We start from the raw sequence: 23,384 nt of genomic DNA on the forward strand, positions 1-23,384 counted from the left end.
TCTGGGCACCGGCCATCGCTGTGGCACAAGGACAGAGGTGACCCCACATCTGTGACGGGGCCTCAGGGGGTGGCTGATCCCACGGCCGCGGATATCCCGGCAGGCTCTGCCCAGCCCAATGTGGGTGCCCCGGGCCAGGAGGGATGTGGTGATGCAGGAAGCGAGGACGGGCGCCGCTGGCTCCAGCCCCAGCCAGCTCTCTCCTCGGCCTGTTGCTGTCCATACTAACGAGGAGCCCCATCCCATCCCTCGTCTCGTCCTACCTCACAGACATCTCCGGGCGTCTGGGCATGGCTCCAAGCTCGGGAAGGGAAGCGCCGGGCGGCTGGGCGGCGCGTGGAGCAGCATCCCGACGAACACGGAACAGGGTGTGCGGAGGCGCCGGGGCGTGCGGGGCCGGGGTGGGCGCAGGGAGGGCTGTGAGAGCTCCCTGCTCCGCTGGGTCAGTGCTCGGCGTGGGCAGGCACGGGGCACCGGCACGCAGCGCTTGGAAGTTTGGTTGTTCCGGCACTGGGGACTCCGGGCTGCTGTGCTGAGTCAGCGCTTCGTGCCAGCAGGAACCAGGCAAGACAGGGAGGGGGCCGGGGGGGTGTCTGAGCCTTGTGTCCGTCCGCAGTGAGGGCAGGGGGGCTGCGGAGACAGCGAGGCTCCCGCCTCGGCGTGCGGAGAGGGTGCGGGGGCACTGCGGGAGCAACGGGCTGTGGTCTGGGGCGGGGATCACGGGGATGTGGGATACGGGACATGGTGTGGTGCGACAGAGCTGAGCCACTGCTCTCCGCGGCTGGAATCTCTGTCTTTGGCTGGGTCCCAAAACGAGCCGCCGGCCTCCCCTGCACCCCGGGACATCCCAGCAGGGCTCCCGGTGTGCCCCGTGCTCCTGGTGCCCGGGCAGTGTGATGGGCCAGGGCAACCGCCGGTGGCCCAGTGGGCAGGGGCAGAGCCAGGTGGGCACGGGGGTGGGTGCTGGGGGTACGTCTGGGACGGGGCTGCGGAGCGGTTCGCCTGGCAGGTGTGGGGAGGAGGAGCCCTGCAGAGCTGTGCGGGAAGCACGGCAGGGACGGGGACAATGGCAGGGACCAGAATGATGGCAGGGATGAGGATATGGCTGGGTGCAATCCTGACTGTGACCCCGGGCCCTGCCCTGTGCCGCCTGTGAAGTGCTGCCGGTGTCAGTGACATCCCCCGGCCTTACTGAAGGTTCTCCCTTCTGCTGGTTCTCATGTGCCTGAAGCGGCTCCGTGTCCCCAAGCCACTGTCTCACCACTGCTCACAGAACTGGCCCTCCATGCCTGCAGCGCAGCCAGCGCCTCTGGTGCCCAGTCAGGCCACAACCCACACGACAGGCCCCCTGTGCCCCACACACGTCGGGTCCCTCTGCTCAGTCCAGCCACACCCCATACACACGTCCCTGCGTCCATCTGGCCGTGCCTCACTCGTGATGGGTCCCCTGTGTCACTCTGGCCATGCCCTAGGCAGGATGGATCCCATGCCCACTCCAGCCATGTCCCGTGCTGGGTGGGTGCCCCACGCCTTGTCCATCCCCCGCAGAGCCGGTGCCCGTGTGCGGCGGGTGTCCTACGTGCGGCAGGTGCCCCGTGTCCGTCCGTCCCTCACGGGAGCCCCTTGCCCTGGCCCCTGCCCTGCCCTCCCGCTGCCCGCTGCCCGCGCACGAGGCACCAGCCCCGGCGAGGCAGAGCTATTTTTAACAGCTGCTTCTGCTTGATTTGAGCTGTGAACTCGGAACGTGTTTATGCTAAAGGGGTTTCTTTTCCCTTCTCCCTTTGTGCTGAGGAGGCAGCGCCGCAGATCAAAGCCTGTCTCTTCGCGTTTGGTGATGGTGGGCTGGGAGGGAGCCGAGGCGGGAGAGGCCGGCAGTTCCACGGGGACACTTGTGTCCTCGGGGGCCGCGGTGGCGTGGCCGGGTCTGACGCACCTCTCTTTGTCCCCCGCAGGTCCGGGAGCCATGGGCGGGCACGGCCGGCACCGGGCGGCCCGCAGCGGGCGGCCCTGAGCCCGGGCGGCCGCGGCGGGACGATGGGCTGCGGGCGCCGGCGGGGAGCCGCGGTGCCGGGCAGGGCTGTCGGGGCGGCGTGCCGGGGGCTGTAGGGCCGGGCGGCGGGCAGCATGCCCTGCGGCCCCTCGCCCACCTCCCGCCCAGCATCCCCTGTCCGTGGCGGCGCGGGATGAGGCTGCCCGCCGCCCCAGCAGCTCCGGGGACGGCTGCAGCCCAGGGCTCCGGCCGCCGGCGCTCGGCCCCCCGCGCCCCGCCGCAGCACCCCGGCCCCGCGGCCTTGAGCCATGGTCAGCCGTGAGCCCGTGCCCGGCCCGGCCCCCGCCGGCGAGGGCAGCCAGGAGAAAGCCATGACGGTGCGCTCGGTGCTGCTCAACCGCGACTCGCCCGACATCGAGAGCCGCCTCAAGCGCCGGCGCAACCGCACGCAGCAGGTCCGCTTCAAGGACCTGGTGGAGGCCGGCGCGGGGCGGGCGGACAGCCCCCCGCCCGGGCCCGCGGCCGCCCGCGGCCCCAACACCCCACGTGCCTCGCCGCCCCCCAGGGACCCCCCTGAGCCGGCGGCTCTCCGTGCCTCGCGGCGCAGCTGGCCCCAGGCGCAGCCGGGCTCGCTGACGCTGCCCATGCCCAGGAAGGCGTGCATGAGCACAGCCATCCAGACCTCCCCCAGCCTCCAGAAGCCCTTCCCGGCCCCCCAGCCCCGAAGCAAGAGCGTCTGCGATGTGGCGGGGGATGCGGTACTGCCCGCCGTGGCTAGCGCCCGGTGCCCGGGGGCGGCCGTGCCCACCGCGGCCAGCTGGGCCGTGCCCCCGCGGGCCCCCGGCAGCCTCCCCACCCATGACCACACCGCGGCCCTCGCCCAGCACGCCAAGGTGCGCCGCACACCACCACCGCCACCACCCAGGGACCCCCCTCCCCCTTACCAGGGCACGGCCGGGTGCCCCGCTGCCCGCTGCGCCCCTCCGGTGCAAAGCTGCACCCCCGAGCCCTGCCCGCAGCCCCCAGCCTGTGCCCAGCTCCGCGGGAGCCCCCGGGGCAGCCACGGGGTCACCCCACGCCCGGCCTCCGTGCCCTGCGGCCAGCCCCGGCCGCTCGCCGAGCAGCGGGGGCTTGGCCGCAGCGACTCGGAGCGGACCCTGCCCTGCGGGCGCCCAGCGCCCCCGTGCCAGCCCTCGCCGCACCGCCGGCAGCCCGTCCCCGTCACGGACACCCACGGCCTCCACCAGCCACCTCAGGGCAACCCCCCGCGGGACCCCCCGCCACCCCAGCACCAGCTCTGCGCCACGCTGTGGGGGGGGCCCTGCTGCGCCTCGCCAGCCCCCGTCCCACCAGCGCCGGGCTGGCACAGCTCGGCCGCCGCCGCCACGCCGGAGAAGACACCAGCTGCCCTCGGCACCTGCAGCCGACTCCGCGCCGCCGAGCCTGGGCACGGCTGGGCAGGACCCGAGGGGCCCAGGGAGCCGCTGTCCACAGCCCCACAGGGCCCCAGCGTGGGGACACAAGCGGCCGGGTGGGCACAGGAGGCCCCCCGGCACGGACAGCCTTGCCTCGCCGCTGAGCAGCCGGACACGCTGCACCACGTCCAGGACCTTCTGCAGCTGGTGGTGGTGGCCAAGGGGCCGGTGGGACCACCAGCGAGGGATGAGGATGCCTGGATATCTCAGGGAGAGGGCCCCCGGGGGCCCGGGGAGCAGGGGGACCTGCATTCCCAGCTGCAGTCCCTGGAAGGGGTGCTGGAGACCAGCCAACAAACCATCCGGGTGCTGCTGGATGTCATCCAGGACTTGGAGAAGAAGGAGGCACAGCGGGACGGGTGAGCAGGCAGGAGCATAGTGGGGGCCTGTGGGGACAATGTCACTGGGGGCTGGGGATGTAGGACGGGGGGCCCTGCCAGAGATTTGGATGCTGCTGCCTCCTGAAGGTGTTTCCCTCAGAGAAACTCGGAGCTGCTGCCAGTGTGCACATGGCTCCATGTCGGTGCGAGGTCTCACATGCCCACGGTGCCTTCCCCGTGCCCAGGGATGGGTGCACGGGGTGCAGGTCTGGGGGATGAGGGGATGCTGGGCTCCCACCCAGCTCTGGTGCAGCGGATTTATCCATTGGTCACTGGGAGCAGGGAACTAGGATGTCACATCCCAATGGCCGGCTTAGCCAGGCACCACATCCCTGCCCCATCCATGGAGGTACCTTTGGCACAAATCCAGCGGCCTGTGCCCCTGTGATGGATGTGTTTGCATCCCAGGGAGGTGCCCAGCACTCCCATCCTGCCCAGGACCTGCTCCAAGGGACAGGGTTTCCCCCAGGCAGCGTTCCTTGGCCTCCAAGGCTGATTTGCCAAATGAAGCAAGGTGTTCTAGGTCAGCCCACAATGACCTTAAGCTGAAATGCTCCAAACTCATCTCACATGAGAGCAACCAACCCCCAAGAAGTGCCAGTCCTGGCATCCTCCTGTAAAACCTCTGGGGCTTGTTCCTGATGCCCAAGATTGCTGTGATCCATCCGTGGTTTTGGCAGTGAGCAAAGCACAGGGAACGTTGTCCCTGTGCCACCCCTGGAGCGCTGTCAGTGGGGAGGGACCTCTTGGGGGTCTGGGACACCTTAATTAAGACCTCAGCTCCATAAAATGTTACAGTCAAGCAAGCAAACAAGATGCCCAGAAACACACCCTGGATTTCCAGGGACAGGAAATCACATCAAACATTATCCTGGTGTCCTTACGCTGCGGAACAGCGCGGCCTCGTTTGCCACGGGTCACATCCCAGGTGCCCACTGTGCACCAGAGCAGAGCCACCAGCCTTGACACATCCTGGCACCGACCACCAGCAACATCTCACAAAAATTTATATCTATAAGACATGAAAGACCATCCCAGAACGAGCTCTCCCAGCAGAGGGGTGCTGTTGTACAACGCCAGAGCCGCAGGCACACACACATATACGTACCACATATATACATATAAAAGGGCTCATGATCTAATTCAGGTGCTGGCAGAATAAATCCCCATTGCAATGTGAAATTTGGTGCATTAACAGACCCAGTTTCTGAGGGCTGACAACAACCGTGGTCAAGGTCGAGTGACAGGAGGAAGATTTCAACGGGGAAATGTGATGTCTATGTGGGACATGTGCTCTCAGCTGTGCCCCCAAAATCCACAGCACTGAAAAGGCAATGGAGACAGGGAGATGGGGTCCCAAAGGGACCAACAGCATTCACGGGGCCCCTTTCTGACAGAGTAGAAGGAGCCAGGGACCAGCAGGGAACACCTGCCAGCAGTGTTGGGGTGCAGGAGGACCCCAGTACAGCCCTTGGGATCAGGGTGTCTCAGGGCTGGGGTCTGGCACCAGCAGCAGAGACATGTGGGGTGAAGACCCCTTCTGTGGAGAGGGAGGAGGATGCAGCAGCATGAGCATGAGCTGAGCCAGGGCAGGCATCAGCTTAATCCAAGTCCTGTGCACCTTCCTGGAGGAGGATGCTCTGGTACAAAAGCATCAAAAAGAGATAAATTCTGAGTCTGGCGTAGGCTGGAGATTAGTCTGACTTATCTCCCTGTGCCCATCTGCCAGGGCACTGCTGTGCCAGAGCACCGCCATGTGCCTTGAGCTCCCTCCGTGGCACCATGTGTGAGGAGATGTGTGGGGACGTGGGGGCTGCAGGCGTGGGGACCCTTGGGATGAGGATTGGGATGGGGATGGGAGGCAGGGACACAGCAGGAAAGGTTTGGGATGCCTCTGTGCCCAGCTCTGGTTTGCTCCCATCAGAGAAATCTGCGAAGCCGAGAGGCACCTACCCTGGTGTTAATTGGGATCACGTGGGAGGAGAGGGGTTGGGATCCCAGAGAGGAAAAGGGATGGGATCCGGGGAGGGGAGGAGAGGAGATGGATCTCAGAGAGGAAGAGGAGCTGGGATCCAGGAAGAGAAGGGCTGAGATGCAGGGAGAAGAGGATCTGAAGCCCAGGGCGGAAAGGAGCTGGGATCCAGGGAGGAGAGTCCTGGCTCCTGGCTGCTGGGCTGGGAGCACAGACGGACAAGGGGCAGCAGGGGACATGGGCAGCCCCAGACCGGGTCTCCGATCTCACGGCACATCTCTGTCACAGGCGACACTCGTACCGGACTGGGCAGGACATCGCCAACTGCGGGACCTGCCGGGACTGTGCCTGCATCATCTACAGGTGAGGGCCAGCCCTGGCTCCATGCATCCCGTGGGTCCTGCTTCCCTGCCCTCCCAGACTTCTCCACCAGCTGTGAGGCGGGAGCAGGGGTGGTAGCCGAGCCTGTCCCCATGGGGACCCGGGGGATACCATGTACAGACCACTCTTGGGTGTCTGGGCTGTCACTTGGCCTGCATCTGTCCCTTCCTCCCTGTGAGGAGCAGCTCCTTCTCCCAGGATCAGCCAGGGTGATCTCCATGGAGGAGCAGCAGCTGGAAGGGGGCTGCTCTGGCACGATGGCAGAGCATTTATCTCCTGTAATGGCAATCTATTGGGGAAGCCTCGCTAGCGGCTGCTGCGTGGGCTCGCTCCAAATCCAGGCTGCATCCCGTTGTCCCTGTGCCAGCTCCGCACAGATGCTGCAGATGGGTTCCTGCCCCTCGCTATGGTTTGGGAACACAGGGCTGGGCTCTGCTCCACAGCGTTGGCTTTGGGCCAGGGCATGGAAACCCCTTCCTCTGCTGCACTCTCCTCAGATCCCGTTTGGTGTGTGGGAAAAGGCACCTCATGCCCTCCCAGCATTGTCTCTGGGGGAATTGGGAGGGTTGCAGTTTTGCTAAAGCTTTCTGCCCTTCCAGGCACCCCTAGGTGTCCTTCTGTCCCTCTGGCTGTCCCCTCTGCAGTGCAGGTGGCTGGCCAGGTGTGTTCCCATTTTGCTGTTAATTAGGCTGATGCTGTTAGCATGGGGATGTGTAGGACACGGTGAGCTGGTCCCAAGCTGTGTTCCGTGGTGCCTGATCACCGTGGTGCACGTGTGTGCCGCTGCCCTGCCGCGCTCTGTGAGTGCCGTGCCCCCTCCTCGGGGCACCTCAGGCTGGGGGTGCCCAGCTGGGGGCCCCTCGTGTCCCTGTGCTCAGTGGTGGTGCTGCCTCAGCGCTCCTGCTCCCCACACACTTGCTCCACGCTCCCCCGCTGTAGCTCGTGGGGGACTTCAGGCTAATTAGGCCTGACGAGGCTGTCTCCACGGAGCACGGCAGTGGCACAGATGTCACATCTGGGGGAGGTGGCTCCCCAGCATGGCCAGGCTCCTGCTGGGGACTCGCTGTGGGTTTCGCTGCCACCCATGGGATCAGGAGAGGCTCTGAGGGGACACAGGGTGAGGGAGCAGGGGCAGCACCCCCAGCCCCAGACCTCAGGGATGGCCCATGGAGGAGATCAGACCTGCCTGCCCCTGTCCCATCTCAGGGTCCCACAGCGGTGCCAACCCCTCCCTGTGTCACTGCAGGGGAGCTGAGGTCCCTCCCTGCGCTGCCCCCCATTATGGTCTGTGCCCCTCACCCTTTTTGCTAGAAACGGCTGGGACACTCCTTGTCCTCACAAGGGGAGGTAACAGGAGATGACAGGAGGTGCCAGCCTGCCAGGGGGCTCGCAGGGTGCTCCCCGTGTGCGGGGCGGCTGCACCACGTGCATGTTCCTGGGCACACGCCGCGGCACCTCGCTGATCCGATGGGACGTGGCTGGTGTGAGGAGATTGACGTGTTTTCCGTGTGAGGGAACATCGCAGCACGCGGCTGCCAGCAGCCAGCCCGCGCCACAGGGTGCTGCGGGGACACTGGGGGCTGCGGGGACACCAGAGGCTGGAGGGACGTTAGGGGCTGTGGGGACAGCCAGGGCTGGAGGAGACAGCAAGAGCTGCAGGCACCTGGACCTGTGGGGACACTGAAGGCCTCAGCATTGTCAGGAAGCCTGAGAGCTGCGATGGGGGGCACAGTCCCCCTCACCTACCCAGATCCAAGGCACCCTAATTCCTGCCTCGCCAGCCGTGGGATGGGCAGCAGCAGAGCCTTGCATGCTGTCACCACTTCTCGATGCTGCAGCTGCCCTCGGCCATGGCCCCTGGGACACACAACCCCTCTCCAGAGGGCTCATTGCTAATAGGGGTCCCACAGACCCCCAGCTTGCTCCCCCACCTCAGCACTGGTCCCCAGCTGGGCTAGTGTCCACCTCCTGCCGGCCACACACAAAGCCATGGCATTGTCAGTGGGGTTGGATACAGAGGAGGGAGCAGAAGGATGGGGCAGGGGAGGCAGCTGGGAAGGACCCACCCCAAAAGACCCCTGGCCACCAGGTCAGGCTGATACTGGTCCATCCCTCCCCAGAAGTCAGCCCTGGATGTCTGGCACAGCCATTTGATGCCACATGCCCTGTGGGATGGGGTGACTATTTGGGAGGGATCCCGCCCTGGACCACCCCTCTCACAGCGCACAGGCGGTGGGCAGGGGCTGTCTGAAGGCACACACAGCACGATGTCCCCTCACAGGGGTGCACAGTGACCCCGGGAATTCCAGCCAAGTCCCTGTGCCCCCCGGGGAGCGCAGCAGGGCTCCGCTCTGGGGGACGTGCCCGGGGTGGATGAGCTCCCCGGGGGCTGTGTTTGGGGTGGCGGGGGCACGCAGGCAGCGGGGCACAGCGCTGTGGCAGGTGGGGGCTGTGACAAGGGGATGCCATGCTACCCCCTGACGCCGTCCCCGCGTGCCGCAGCGTGGAGCACGATTTCCGGCAGCAGGAAGGCCGCTTCCAGCGGGTGCTGAGCCACATCGAGGGCGACGCGGGGCCGAGCTCCCCCCCGACGGCGCCGGGGGCGGCGGGGGTGGCGCTGGGGGCGGCGGGGACCACCTCACCGCCCAGGCAGGAGCCGTCGCCCGTGTCGAGGCTGCCGGCAAAGCTGGACGTGAAGAAATCCCGGCGCAAATGCTTCTGGTTCCTGTGAGCGCGGTGCCCGGTGAGCCCGGAGCGCGGGGGCACCGTCCCAGCACTGGCCCCCTGCCCACCTCTCTTCCCTCCCTCCCACGGTAGGGTTTGGGTAGCACCAGCTTTTCTATTTTTAACCATTCCGTTGAACGCGGGGAGCTCGGGTGTGGAAACGGCGAGGGGAGCAGCGACTGTATTTAAGGAGAATTCAATAAATTCCACGGAGACGCTATTTTTGTTACATCCTCTCCCGCCTGTGCACTTCTGTTCTGGGGAAGGATGAGACATGAGGAGGGGGCAGCGGCTGTTTCCCTGGATTCCCCTCTGTTCGGGGCTCCCTGAGGTGCCCCCGCCCACCCAAAGCTCGAATCAGTGCCCACCTGCACCCCACAGTGGGGGCTGCTCACCCATCCCTCCCATGCAGGTTAACTGGGAACACCAGGATTTCCACTGGTCAGAGACAGTGGAAAATGGTCTCTGTGGGACTCTGGCCTGGAGAGAGGAGACCTGTCCCCAAAACTCCCGGGTGGAAGGATGGGCTGGGCAGGTGCTCTTACGGGTAGGGGAGATGCACTGGCTGATGACAGGGAGATGGGGAATGAGCAGCACAAATATCCCAGCCTCTGTGGGGCTGCCACGAGAGGGAAAACTCGGCATCGGGGTGCCAGGGTCCCAGAGCAGCACTCGGTGTCTGAGCACACCCTGAGGAGTGCCTGTGGTGGGAGCAGCCACGGCTCTTCCAGCAGGGCCACCGACCTCCGTAAGTGGGACAGCACCCAGCCTCCTCCAAAAGCACTGGCCACCCCCCAGCCATGCCAAGCTGCTGCTGCAGCCACAGAGGGGAGGGAGGGGAAGGTGGGCAGGTCTGGCCACAGCTCTCCAGTTGGTGCCCACACCGCAGCACCCCAAAGCAGGAGATGCCCACAGTGTTAAACCCCATCCTGTGTGCCAGGGACCCCCCTGGTGCTCGGGGGCTGCAGCCGGGACGGGCCCAGGGGCACAAATCCCTTCCTGCCCAGAAGATGGGATGGATGGATGGATGGATGGATGGATGGATGGATGGATGGATACTGTCCTGGTGCGGGCACACGTATTTTTGGTCCTCTCAACCCTTCCCAGCAGCTGGAGCTGCTGGGGCCGCCTGGACTGAGGGTCTAGGACCCCCGACAGAAGGCAGGGGCTCTCTGGTGGTGGGAGAGCTGCCAGACGGCCCCTGCGGAGCCACGAGCGAGCGAGGGTCGGGAGCGCGGCAGTCAAAGGATCCTTCCCTGCTCCCGTGGGCTGCGCTGCACCACCGTCATCCCCCGCCTCGCGTCCATCGCTGCCCGGCGCTTTCGGCTCCGGCTGCCCCAGGCCCTGAGTCACAGAGCCTGGGAACGAGGGCGAAAGCAGGATGGAGCCCAGTGCGACCCCGCATGCATCTCCTGCCTGAGTCACGGCTGAATCACATCCCGGCGCTGAGATCGCGGCACAGCCCCGGCGGCAGAGCTGCCGCTCCGGCTGCCCACAGCTCCCCGGGCGCGGCACACAGCGTGGCACGGTACAGCACGGCAATTCCCTGCTCCGGCCTTCCCGAGCACAGACCAGCTCCGCTCATCGCCCTCCCCACGACGCAGTGCAGCTCTGGGTCTGCCCCGTGAGCCCCGGCTCTGTCCTCTCCCATCGCTGCTCCATGCGGAGCTCTGAGCCACCGCCCTTCCCGTGTGTCCAGCGTGCTCCTCACACGTTCTCGGCGTGTGAAACTGTGGCGGTTCACTGGGTCCAGTTGTTTGTTTTCCAGAGAATGCAGCCCAAACCCCTCATTGCTCCCAAAACAGCTTTTCCTGCACCTCGGCCCTCTGCCCACTCCCCGCTACGCTCCCGCTGCTCCAGCCCTGCTCCCGGCACGGCTCCTGCTTTCCTCTGCATCCCACTGGGCACATCCCTGGCATCCAGCCCCATCCTGCTGGGTACCGGCAGCAGGGCCAGAGAGGAGCAGAGCCAGTCACACACACCCAGACCCCCAAACCAGCGACACCTCGTGCCTCTCTCGTGTGGCCCCAAGGGAAGCGGCGCGGCCACGGCGCAGTGGGACTCACCCTCAGCGGGCTCTCCCGGTCCAGGACGATCACCCTGCGATTGACCGTGTGGAGCAGCTGCTCCAGGATCACCTGGATGTGCTTCTTCACCTGTGCCTGCAAGGTAAGAGGTGTCAGGGCCATGGCAGGACACATCCCAGCTGTGGGATATGTCCCAGCATGGTGTGGCACTGCATGGTTCATTCAAGGGCTGGTGGCATCGGGGTGGAGAGATGGAAACAGAGCCTGATCCAGAAGTGGAGTCAGCGAGGCAATGTGCTCCAAATATGGGATTTGGGATCTCTGTGCAGCTCAGCCCTGCACACCTCCCTGGCAAAGTGGCCACCTGAGGACAAAGGGGACAGCTGAGGATGGCTGGGGATGATGGGGACGGCTGCACTGGCACTGGGCAGGCAAAGGTGGGTTCATTACACATGGGGTTGAAGCAGGAGCAGAATACTTCCCCAAGAGCGTCCCACCACTCTCTCCATAAAGGCTACTTCAGGTTTAAGTCCAAAATGAGACATTTCACCACAATTTTCAAGCTTTCCCTCCCACTCCTGGGCTTCCTGGTGCTGTGGGGATTAAAGAGCCACCTTACCCTCGCAGGACACAGTGTCCAACTCACCTCCCACAGTGCCAGTCACTGTCCGGCAGGTGCAACCAACACCTGAACCTCCAAAGGGCCCCCAAAAGGGACCCCAGAGCAGGCAGGAAGGGCAGGAACAGAGGAAGGCTCCCGAATAGCCAGAGCACAAAGCTCCGTGCATTCCTAAAACTTTGTGTTGCTGCAGGGACACTCACCAGCTCCACGTTCCCCCGGTCCTTGTGCCGCGCTCGCAGCTTCTCTGCGCTCTGCAATCACCAGAAACAGGGCTGAGACCCCGGGAATGGCCCCCGCACACCCCAGACAGGCCACATTTGGGCGGGTGGGCGCCCACCATGTCTCTGCCTCACGTTTGGAACCATCCCTGTTCATTTTGGAGTGTGGCACTGCCCAGGAGCTGGCTGGCAATTGCTGACCAGCTGCCTTCCTCCCTGCCCTTGCTTTCTCCCTCTCTGCCCTCACCTTCCTCCCAGCTCTGCAGAGACGGTGATGTATCCCCCCACTCAGGCCAGTGTCACCCCTGAGCCTGGAAGCCCCTTCCCCACTCATGTTGGGGAACCCACCAGAAACTCGCTGAGGTGGAAACCATGAGGTTTTTGCCCCATCCAGGGCAGGTTTCCCCTGGGATGGTGGCACCCACAATTCCCTGGGCGACTACGATGAACCCCAACCACATCCTGGCCAGGAGTTGGTGCTTAACCCCACTCAGAGGGGTTTGGTCAGGTCACTGCCCAGATGATTCCTGATTTACCTTCTGGGCCTGGTACAGCACCTCCAGGATGCTGCTGAGCAGCTCGATGCAGGCGTCCTCCTCCTCACCTGCCTGGATCAGCTCCTGCAGGATGGGCAGGGCTGCCTGCAGCACCAGCTCCCGGCACTCTGAGGGGGACAAGGGGGCACAGGGATGAGGGAATTTTCCCCTTCTGTGGAATTACCCCAGGCATGAGGCAGAGGAGTGGTCCCTGTGCAGGGACTCATCCCCATCCTGTGCCGTGGCCCCTGGGTGAGCTCAGCGAGGTCAGTGCCATCAGGACGCCCCATGTCCCCTCTCACCATGGGACTGGAAGGCTTTGCTGCTGGCGATGTGAGTCAGGGACTGCAGCTTCTGCTTCAGCAGGCGCTGGGGCAGCAGGTTCCCCACAAAGTCCCGCAGTACGGCCCTGCCATCAGGAGAGGAGTTAACCCAGGAGCTCTGGGTTTGGTCAGGATGGGGCTGCAGGGTGGGGGGACCCCCTCGATGGGGCAGAGCCGTGTGGGGCAGGATGGTTCCACAGGGCAGCCGTGCCCACCACAGACATTCAGCAGACAAACCCCACCTGAATTCCCAAAATGAGCCCAGCTGGGGCTGAGGGTTCCCAGGCTCAGCCCATGCCCAAGCACAGGCAGCTGCTAAAATGGAGCAGAACTCTCCCATTTTTGCACTGGGAAGGGGATCAGGAGGTGATTCCAGACCCCCCTGCCTGCTCTCGCCCTCGGCTCTGGGCTGGATGCAAGGACAGAGGTGGCTGTGGCAGGTGCTGAGTGTGACACGGGGCTGGGGTTGGTGGGGGGACAGGGACCCTACCCCAGCGCAGAGGAGTCAAAGATCCCAAACACGTCCTCGAGGATGGAGGGCAGGTACTTCAGGGCTGCTCCCTGCAGAGACACCGGAGAGCTGCCTTCAGACAGGGTCCAGCACCCTCTGGAGCCTCCCTCCATCTGGGACACCGTGGGTGCAGACCGTAGCCCCATCCCAGACCCATCCAGCCTGCAGCAGCTCTGCTTCCCCAGCTCCCCATGCCAGCCTGGTCCCGGATGCAGGGAACGCAGCCAGGCCAGCTCCAGGATGGGCACAACCCCCAGGAACCCTCCCCAGATTTCCCTCTGCAGACTTCAGCACACGGGTAGCCAGGGCAGCGTCTGCCCGGTGCCACCGAGCTGCTGACCCAACGCCACAGCCACAGTGCAGTGAGGGGCTTTGTGGTCTGGGGTCTCGGGGTGCACAAGGGGGGTCCCCAGGGACAGCAAGGGGCAGTGCATGGGCTGGCAGCTCTGTCTGACACCATGGGGGAGGTGTACACACAGGATGGACAGTGTCACCCCAAAACCAACACAGTGTCACCGTGGCATGGGTGCAGGCAATGTCACCCCAGCGCGGGGACAAATGGTGTCACCCCAGCACGGGGACAGCCAGTGCCCGGCCTGGGCACCCTCCCTCCCACCACACACCAGAGCTGAGCCCTCCCAGCACCGCCCTGTGCCCTACCTGGGAGAGCAGCGTGGGACCCTCCAGCGGGGACTCCATCAGCTGGTTCAGGGCGAGGAAGAACCGCTGCAGGGAGCACTGGAACTCGGCCACCTCCTTCCCCTCGTAGAGCCTGCAACGGCCGAGGTCACTGTGCTGTCACCATGCTGCCACCATGCCACACACCTTCCCCAGCACCACAAGCCTCTGCTCCGGGGTCACTTGCCATCCCAATTAATGACACTGGTCCATGAATGTTTGGATCTATGAATGGCTGGATCTAGTGGTGCACCCTGGCACTATCACAACCCTGGCACGGCCACAGCCTTGGCGCAGCCACTGCCCCACCATGTCCACAGATCCACTCACAAAAACCCTTCTTTTTTAAAAAAAAGCCTCTTTTCCATGATTCCACAGCCCAAACGCCTCTCAGAGCAGTTCAGCACCGTCCCACTTGAGCAAGAACATCCTGAGCCCTCCAGCCCCACCCTCAGCAGCTGGACCAGAGCAAACCAAATGAGGGAATTTTAGCCTTGGGATGTTCACAGCCCCTGGAAAACTGCAAAGCTGAGGTGTGGTCACAGAAATAAAGTCACTGCAACGGGCCATTTTTGAGGTGATGAGGGAATAACCTCAGAAAAAATCATCCAGCCACCAGCTATGTAAGGAAATCCTGGAATTATGGACTGGTTTGGGCTGGGAGGGACCTCGAAGCTCCTCCAGTCCCACCCCCTGCCATGGGTTGCTCCAAGCCCTGTCCAACCTGGCCTGGAAATCCACATGGACTGTGACAAACCCACCCTGATCACAATTCATTCGGGAAGGGTCCCGTGGTTCCCAGGAAGGGATGTTCTTTTTCCTGGGAAGGGATGCCCTGCCCAGGATCCCCTGCAGCCCAGACCATGGTGGGAGCCATGATGAGCAGCTGTGATGGCCTTTGGGCACCCCAGCAATGTCCCCATGGCAGGGGTCTGGGGGGACAATCAGCAGCTGTGGGGTCCCTGGTAGAACCAGTGACTGGTTAGAGGTGGAGGGTAAGTTGCCAGCCCTTGCAGTGGCACTGGGGGACAAGAGAGGGGCCAAGCAGGACTGGCAGAAGCCATGGGCATTGCTGGAGGGGGGTCCAGCTGCAGGAACCAGGGGTCTGTGTGAGGCCAGGCAAGGGGACCACGAGCTGCAATGCTGCAGGTGGCTGTGAGGGGGTGACCCCAGCCCCCCCAGATGACAGCAGAGCAGACCCCCACACGGGGTGAGCCCCAGGAACGCTGGCAGGGAAAGTTTTGCCGCCCTCGGTGATGGTAAAAAAGCAGAAGCAGCCAGAGGAACCAGCAGGGAGGAAGTAGCGAGGGAGAGACATCACCACGGTGCCACTGGGGTGCTGGGGAGGCCTTGAGGGGACACAGGGTGTCCCAAGGTGGAGGATGATGCCCTCAATCATCCCTGCAGCAACCTGGGCTTCTCGCAGGAGCTGCAGGCGGCGCTTGCCCGGCTCCAGCGGCAGCACAGGCAATCCCAGAGCCGGCAATCTGCCGCAACTGACTCTAATTACAACCCAATTCCTGTCGATTACAGCCTGTACAAATTGCAGCACGTTCAGAGCACTTAGAGGATCTGAGGAGCCCGTGTTATTGCATGTTGAGATTGCTGAGATAAAGGGAAGCTGTATAAAATCGCTAAATGTCCTCGGGGATGTCTCTGTTCCAGGCAAACTCATTCGCGGGGCTGTTTGCAAACGCGCTGCGTAATTAATTTCTCCTGCCAGGAGCGCTGTGAGCTGGGAATCTGCTCCGTGTCCTCATACAGGAGGGAGAGACAGGTGCTGGGTGTGATGTTGTGGAGCACCCCAGAGCTCTGGAGCATCCCGGAGCCATGGATGGGACACTGGGAAATGATGGAAGTGGCAAGGACAGACACAGCTCAAATGGTACGGTTAAGACAGAGCGGGGCAAAGTGAGGTGTGACGGTCCCTGGGGGCACAGGGACACCAACCCAGCTCCTCACTGCCAGTGGGAGCACCCACAGGGACCCCGACACATCCTGGTCTTGGGGTGGAAGAGGCAAAGCCCTCATTCCCCCAAAAACAGCCGCCTGCCGAACCACGGCGCCTGGGAATGGGGTGATCCCGCTGCTTTCGATGCCAGCCAGTGCCCACCCCATGCCCTTGCAGTGTGCGTGTGGGGGTCCCTTGCTGCCCACCGTGTGTGGGGCCCCTCACTGCCCATTGTTCCCTCAGGACACTTCAGCTTTCAGTGCTGCGTACGTGGAACGAAAGAGGAACGTCACCGGCTTTTTCTGGTAACACCGATGGTCATGTTCTGATTTCTGATTTCTGATTTCTTCCTCTCCCACGCCGGCCCAGAGGGAGGGTTGTTTGTCCCATCACCCAGAATGGGATGTGAACCCCATGGCCACCGGGAACAAGTGAAACAAGGTCCTGTGGGGACTCTGGAGGTGCCTGGGGGTGCTTTGACCTTTGAGCCGTGGAGGCTCCCAGCCCCTCGCTCTGCTCGTCACAGGATCACAGCAGGGTTTGGCCCTCCAGCTTCACCCTGCTGCTGTGGGCAGGGACACCTCCCACTGACCCTAACTGGGCTCCAGGAAACTTTCCCAGCACAGTGCCAGCCACGCAGGGGCACAGAAGCTCGGGACATTTTGCCATCTCCATTGTGGGAGGATTTTAAGAGCACATTGGAAACCCCCGTCGGGAGGGGTGGGGTAGAGGTCACTGTGGGGCATTTGGGGTGGCTGAGAGCAATTTGAGCTCTCCCACCCTGGGGTGGACAGCACTTCCCACCCCCACAGTGGACCACCATTGTCCAGCAGCATCCAGAGGATGGCATGAAGCTGAAAATTGCTAGAATCCTCATGGAGAGGATTCACAGCGATGGAGGAGCCTGCCCGGGGACCAGCCAACACCACAGCATGGCCAGGAGTGGTAGGTGCCACCCTGGCTGTCACAGCAGCCAGCACCAGGTGGGTCGGGCTGCCACTGCCACAACCCTGGGACCGATGGTTGGCACTGACACCGCTCCCACTGCGCAGGGACCCCCACGGGACCTCCCTCCCACAGAGCCCACGGCCAGGAACCAGCACTGGGAGCACTGGGAGCCAGTGCCAGCACTTACTGGGCGAAGAGGCGCCGGGAGCGGACGATGAACTTGAAGATGTACTCCAGGGCCTTGAAGGTGCGCGGGAGGGGCTCGCAGGGCTCCCCCCGGCCCGCCTGCTCCACGTACTGCGTCAGCACCGACAGCAGCTTCCTGCGGGGTGGGATATCCGTGGCCAGGGATCGGCCATGGCTCAGTTCCCACTGGTGCTCCCAGCATTCCAGCCCCATCCCTCCCTGTCCCCACTGTCTCAGCCCCATTTCTCCCGTTCCAGCTGTCCCAGCCCGTCCCTCCCCGTGGCACAGCCCCCAGGAACGCACTTGTAGGCGAGCGTGGCGCTGAAGTGCTGGCGGATGTAGGCCTCCAGGACCGTGTTGAAATGCTGGAACTTTCTGTCGGCCACTAGCCCCACGATGAAAACCTGGGGGCAGCGGGCAGGGGCATGGCTTGGCGTGGGCAGGGGGAAGCCTGGGGACAGCAACAGCCACCCTGACCCCCACCCTGCCCTGGTCCCATCGCTGGGGTCACTCTTGTCTTAGTGTGCGAGAAACACCTTTGAATCCTGCTGGGATTGTCCCCCAGAGGGACAGTGTCCCTCAGAACGCAGCCCTGCCCTGTGCTGGGTCACTCAGAGCAGTGAGCCCCATCGCCCCAGTCCAATCATTGCCCACCCTGCACTGGGGAGGGGGCTCAGGCCCACGCAGGTCCTGCTCACCAGGGCGTCAAACACAAGGGTGTCATAGACATCTGTCTCCGAGTGTTCCATCATGATGGAGAACAGGGCATCCAGCGTGTCCTGGAGGAACTGGGGGGGGACATGGGGCCTGTGAAGGCTCAAGTGCTGACCCCAGCATCGCCCAAGACCCAGCTCTGGGCATGGGGGTCCCATGGGTGCAGGAAGCAGGGAGGGAGGTGGGGGAGCAAATCCCAGCTGTACCTTGATGACCTCCCCTCCATCCACGTGCATCAGCTTCTGGAGGTTCCCCGAGAGCAGGCTGGGCTTGGAGCGCCACTTCAGCAGCCCCAGCAGGTTCACTGGGCAGGAGGAGTGGAACAGCACTGACCACTTCACTCACTGCCAGAGCCCCATGTTACTGTCCCCTGGCTCCTCATCCCACCCTCACTGCCCAGGGCAGCCGGGACCCCCTGAACCCTCCACACAACCACTGCTCAGTGCTGAAATCCCCTGATATCAGGGCCATAAAGCACAAACTTTAAATAGGTCGTGGCTGTGGGAGATGAAATTCTGCTGCAGGAAGGGAATTAATGGAGCAGCCTCATCCCCGACCCCTCTGCACTGAACCACAGTGCCCTGGACCCTGCAGCCACGTGTCACCGTGTGTCACATCCCCACACCACCAGGCCGTGTCCCCTGAGCCCCCTGCACTTAAGGCCAGAGCTGGATGAGCCATACCCATCCTCTGGCCTTGCAGAAGGTGGGAGGAGAGCCTGGCATTCCCATGGGCCCTTCCCCTGGCCAAGGGGGAAATGTGTCTGCACCAAGGGGGAACGAATGTTCTCGGCTGCCCTGACCTGTGCAGAGCAGCCCAGGGCTGGAAGCTCCCCTGAGCTAACCCAGGAACGGGGGTCAAACCAGAGAGCCCCAATTCCCACCCCAATTTCAAAGGAAGGTCATGGAGCCTCCAGCAGCCACATTCAAGTGGGAATTCCACTCGCTGCTGCTCCTCTCCAGAGGATGGCAGCCCCCCAAAGTCCCCAGATCGAGCTGATCCCCTCAGGAACAGCCTCGGCCATTCTGACCACGGCCAAACAGTAACTGAGCACTCAATTCCCACTGTTTTCAGCTCGCTGTCCCAGTGTGATGGACACTGGAGAGCCAAACATCAGGAAAAGTGTGGTCCAGCGGGTGGGAACATCACGGGGGAGGGGACACAGCCCCGCCTCCCCCACCGTGGGGAACCAGGACTCACCATTCTGGGTCAGCTTGGTGGAGCAGACGAGCGTGGAGATTTGGAAGCTGTCCCGGGTGGACACGGCTAAACCAGAGGTGGCCCCGCTCACGCGGAAGGAGGAGCCGGAGAGGAGCTTCGACTCCGACAGGTTCCGCTCTGAGGGCAGGGACAGGTACGCGCTGGCGTCCTCCAGCTTCTTGCTGTCACCCTGCAGGGCACAGCACAGGTCACACCTGGAGCCCCAGGGGACAGGGCTGGCCCCTGTGTGGCCCAGAGGCTCAGTTCTGACCCCATGGCTGGTGGCTCCCACCGTACAGCACCCTCATCCCATCCCTAGTACCCTCTGGCTCCTGGGAGCCATTGGCTCCCTCACATTGATCCCACAAAGCTGCTCCCTGAGGGGATCCACAGGGACCCCGCTCAGCGGGACAATCGGCTGGGAGGGACACTGAATCCCAGCCCGTGTCACACAGGGGGGACAGGGGAACAGGCAGGAGAAGAATGATAAAGAGGAGTCTGAGGCTGGAAATGAAACACACCTGAGCACTGCTGCAGGGATGGACACGCAGTGGGACACCGGCACGCGCCAGGACAGTGACGTGGAGTGGGACACCACCCCGCTGTCCAGCACAGTTGGTCCCACAGCATCACTGTCACCCTACATCTCCCACCTGTATGGGCATGCCAGGGCCTCCACAGCCACAAACCAGCCTATTTCTGTGTCCTCTACTCTAGGCTGAAAATTTTATTGATGTTCCACCCAGGAGGACTCACTGGGGTGACTCTGAATGACCCTTCCCTGCTCGCTGGCCAGCCTGGCACATGGGGGATGACCAGAGCCACCCGGCCCGGCTGCAACTCACAGACGTGCATCCTTCCCTGCCTGCAGCCTCGCAGGGTGAAACCCCTCATGCTGAAGGTCGGATGGAGGTGACAGAGCTGTTTGCTGTTGGCTTTTTCCCCCTAGGACACAGACAACACACAGGAGCCCTGTGCTCCTTCCCAGGGCTGAGCCTGCGCAGGGAAAACCGGCTGGAATTCAGAGTGGCTGGAGATCAAGAGGTCTGAGCAGCTAAAAGCCCATCACTCACATTCCTCTGGCAAGCAGAGATAAAAAGATGAAATAGCTTCTGACTCCCAGAATCCAGCCCTCGGTGTCTGCCGGGAAAAGCCGGAGTCAGCCAGGGAGAGGATGGAGCAGGGCAGGACGTGGTGGTTCAGGAGGGCAGGGACAGCCCTCAGAGGGGAACAGGGACCCAGGAGGGAGGTGTGGGAGGTTTGATCTCACTGCCACAGCCAGCACTGGCACATCCCAAAGGTGCCCAAAGCTCCTGCTGTGGAGGGGACAATCCCCAGAGAGCCAGGGATCAGAGCCAGCGCCGAGGGCCACGGCAGCAGTTAAAGAATTTGGGTCTCTTGCCCAAAAATAAAGTGGGGAGGAGGCACGCAGTAAGGATTCCAAATGTGCAGGAGCCTCGGGGAGGAACAGCGCGGTCTGTCCCTGTCCTGGGCAGCCACAGCAGGCGGGAGCAGGCCGGCTCATCCCTAAGAAAGGCAGGACTCTGGCAGGGACGTGGCTCGGCCTGGAGAAACTGTGGTCACGTTGCCAAAATCAGAGAACACTCCCATGCAGCAGCCCAGGGGCAGGGAGGGGCAGGTCACCCCCAGGGACACTGGAGCTCCATGGCCGGGCAGGGACCCCAGGAAGGTGCCAACACACAGGGAAGGGCCCTGAGCTCGCCCTGGCAGCGGGGACCAGCTCGTGCTCGTTTTTCCCAAATGAGCAGTGATTTTCCCTCCACTCTCCCGGAGCAAACCCGAGCAGTGCCAGCGCTGGTGAAATCGGGTGAAGCGCAGCCACACCACGGGGACGTTCCCTCCCCGTCACAAACGCTTAAATCACCTTTTCCCAAACAAAACTTGTCGTTCCAAGGGAGCAGCACAGGGATTGGAGACATTGTGTGCGGGGAGCCCTCGCCACCAAGGACACGGGAACGGCAGGGAGGCACTGCAAACCCTCAGGGACTTTGGGTACGTGCCACCGGCACGGTGGCTCAGGCAGGGACTGGGACCCTGGCCCCAGAAGTGCTGCTGCCCCACAGCCCCCCCACTTCAGGGGGCTCTGTGGTCCCCCCATACCTTGTACAGCACCAGGTCGTGCTCCCCATCCCGCAGCGTGGTGCCATCGGGGCACATCAGCCTCACAAAGGCCATGGAGAAAATCCGCTCGCTCCGGTCCTTGGCTGGAGGGGACACACAAGGGTCACAGGGGACCGGGGACACAGCAGGCAGGGAGAGGCAGTGCTGGGAGGAAGGCCTGGAGCAAGGGACACTCACAGTCGCTGGAGGAGCGATGGCGGAAGGTGAACCTCAGGTGGGTCCTGTGGACATCCTCGATGGGAACGGCAATCTGGGTGGGAATGTGTGCCAAGGTGAGGGCAGGGGGCATGGGCTGAGCCCCTACCTGGGCAATGTCCCTCTGTGCCCGGACAAGGGCTGTGCTGGACCGTCCAGTACTGCAAACCAACCCCACACCCTTCCCAGTCAACCAGCGGGGGCTGGACAGGGCTGCAGTGGCCATTCCCAGGACCACCCTTCCCAGTGCTGGTCATCCTGGGTGTCCATCCAGCTGTGACACTGGCAGCACCTCCATCGTCCCTGAGAAGGGACCAAGGACTGCCACCCAAAAAGCCAGCTCCGATGGGGACCCTCTGCAGCAGCAGGGTCCTGCGGTGCAGGAGGAATGAGTGCCACAGCCTGGGGGGGGCTGCAGCCCCAGCCCACCCCAGCCCCACACCCTGGAGCTGCCCAGACCTTCAGGGTCTCCATCCAGCGCTGGTGCCGCTGCTGGTAGTAGACAACAGAGCAGTAATGGCTGGTAGGGCTGTCCCCTGCTCCTGCGTGGATCACGTTCTGCCAAGAGGAGATACCTTGAGATCAGCCCAAATCACCTTGCTGGGAGGGAGAATTCCCATCTGAGCCACCCCCTGAGCCACTCCTGCCCACACCTCCCTAAACGCCATCCCCACCACCTCGTCCAGGCCTGGTGCCACCTCTGAAGGGACACATGACCCTCCCAGGGCATGCCAGGGCTTGGCCCTGTGGATGCAGATGGAGGATGCATCCCTGGACCTGCCCAGCTGGACCCTCAGCAATTCCAGCCCGTTCCTCAGGAGCCAGGTAAGGACTGATGTGAGAACACCTACGGAGAGGCAAGAGCCAGCCTGGGGAGGTGACACTTGGGTCTGACCCCTCCCTGCCCTCCTGCCAGCCTCCAGCTCCTTCCCCTCCTGCCTGTCCTGGGAGGTGGCCAGGAGTTCTGGCTGCTCTCAAGGGAGGACGATTTTCTCTCTATCCCTTCACAGCATTTTCCCATATTTTTATTCTATTCTCAGATCTCTATTCCAGGCTGCTCCAGGGGCTCCAGTGGCCAAAGAGGCTCCAGTGGCCAAAGAGGCTCGTCCAGCTGATTTTGCTACTGGAGCTGCTGGCTCTGCCCGAGGTGGGGTGACACAGGGGACACCTGCAATACCCAAGGTGAGGTGACATGGGGGACACCTGCCGTACCTGCACCACATTTCCTGCCTCGTCACAGACACACACAGTCACCTCCACGTTCTTCTGCGTCTTCTTGTTGCCCTTGTCGAACTCGCCCTGCACCAGCGTCAGGTAGATGTCGTTCCTGACATCACCTGGGGGGGACAGCCCCATCAGCCAGGTCCTGGCACTGTGCTGGCACCCCCAGGGACCCCCAGGATTGTCCCCTCCAACACTTGCCTGGCATGATGACCTCCGGGTAGCCCAGCTTGCGAGCCACCGCCGTGCTGCGGTCCACCAGGTGCGGGTGGTCCTTCCTCACCTGGCTCAGGTCTCCCCACAGCATCTTCAGGGACACCCAGAGCCCTGTGGGGACCACAGTGATTTTTCAAGGGGTGACAGCAAGAGCTGGGGGGATCCAGGGCCACCACAGACCACAGCAAGTCCTCGACCCTGCGGGGGCTGCCCCACATGACAGATGGCCCGGGGAGGAGTCTCATGGCACGGGATGGGCACAGGGGACACGGGGTCTCTACCTTGTCCCTTGTGGTTGATGTCCTTCCCCTCCACCGCCTTCCGGATCATATTGTGAAGGAAATCGCCATCAGCAGCCGCCCTGGAAAAGCCACATTTAGGGGAAAAACCTTTTCTTTGATCCTTGCACCTCTTGTGCCCTCGCAGCCGGTGTCCCTGTGCCAGCCAGGCCCTGGAGTGCTGCTCCCTGCCCACTGCCCCCCCAGCACCACCCCCCAGCACTCCCCCTGCCCTTGGGGCTCACAGGTGGACGGGGATGAAGTGCTGCTTGTCCTCGTCGCTGTCACACGTGCCCTTGGTGATGTCGGTGATGTCCATCACTGCAAGGACACAGAGGTGGCACCGTGGCAGGGGTGGCACCCCCAGCCAGTGATCCACACCCAGAACAGGACCGTGGGGGGAGGTGAAGGCAGAGGGGCTTGCGGGGGCAGCCATGCAGAGGGTTGGGGTCTGCAGGCAGGGAAAGGGGACAGTGGGAGCATCCCAGGCACATCA

The 23,384-nt window shown here is 63.3% G+C and overlaps 2 protein-coding genes across 2 annotated transcripts in view; one reads left to right on the forward strand and one right to left on the reverse strand.

The window, feature by feature from the left end:
- LOC138109200 (dedicator of cytokinesis protein 2-like) overlaps window positions 1-23,384 on the reverse strand; it is a 45,123-nt gene that overhangs the window by 16,668 nt on the left and 5,071 nt on the right. The window contains exons 11-28 of the mRNA XM_069012275.1: window positions 23,134-23,209; window positions 22,892-22,971; window positions 22,596-22,721; window positions 22,386-22,510; window positions 21,633-21,731; window positions 21,156-21,228; window positions 20,958-21,061; window positions 18,837-19,026; window positions 17,843-17,940; window positions 17,621-17,710; window positions 17,226-17,326; window positions 16,924-17,058; window positions 13,820-13,931; window positions 13,139-13,209; window positions 12,628-12,734; window positions 12,326-12,453; window positions 11,772-11,822; window positions 10,989-11,084 (exon numbers count right to left, since the gene is read on the reverse strand). Of these exons, the coding sequence (XP_068868376.1) occupies window positions 10,989-11,084; window positions 11,772-11,822; window positions 12,326-12,453; window positions 12,628-12,734; window positions 13,139-13,209; window positions 13,820-13,931; window positions 16,924-17,058; window positions 17,226-17,326; window positions 17,621-17,710; window positions 17,843-17,940; window positions 18,837-19,026; window positions 20,958-21,061; window positions 21,156-21,228; window positions 21,633-21,731; window positions 22,386-22,510; window positions 22,596-22,721; window positions 22,892-22,971; window positions 23,134-23,209 (1,862 nt within the window). The remainder of the gene's footprint in view (window positions 1-10,988; window positions 11,085-11,771; window positions 11,823-12,325; window positions 12,454-12,627; window positions 12,735-13,138; window positions 13,210-13,819; window positions 13,932-16,923; window positions 17,059-17,225; window positions 17,327-17,620; window positions 17,711-17,842; window positions 17,941-18,836; window positions 19,027-20,957; window positions 21,062-21,155; window positions 21,229-21,632; window positions 21,732-22,385; window positions 22,511-22,595; window positions 22,722-22,891; window positions 22,972-23,133; window positions 23,210-23,384) is intronic.
- On the forward strand, window positions 2,299-9,047 carry LOC138109199 (INSYN2B protein-like). Its single transcript, XM_069012274.1, has 3 exons — window positions 2,299-3,824; window positions 6,106-6,180; window positions 8,701-9,047. Exons 1-3 carry the CDS (start codon window positions 2,299-2,301, stop codon window positions 8,927-8,929), a joined length of 1,830 nt encoding a protein of 609 aa, XP_068868375.1. The 3' UTR covers window positions 8,930-9,047.

The sequence above is a fragment of the Aphelocoma coerulescens genome, chromosome 4 (genome assembly GCF_041296385.1).
Source record: "Aphelocoma coerulescens isolate FSJ_1873_10779 chromosome 4, UR_Acoe_1.0, whole genome shotgun sequence".
Classification (NCBI taxonomy): Eukaryota; Metazoa; Chordata; class Aves; order Passeriformes; family Corvidae; genus Aphelocoma; species Aphelocoma coerulescens.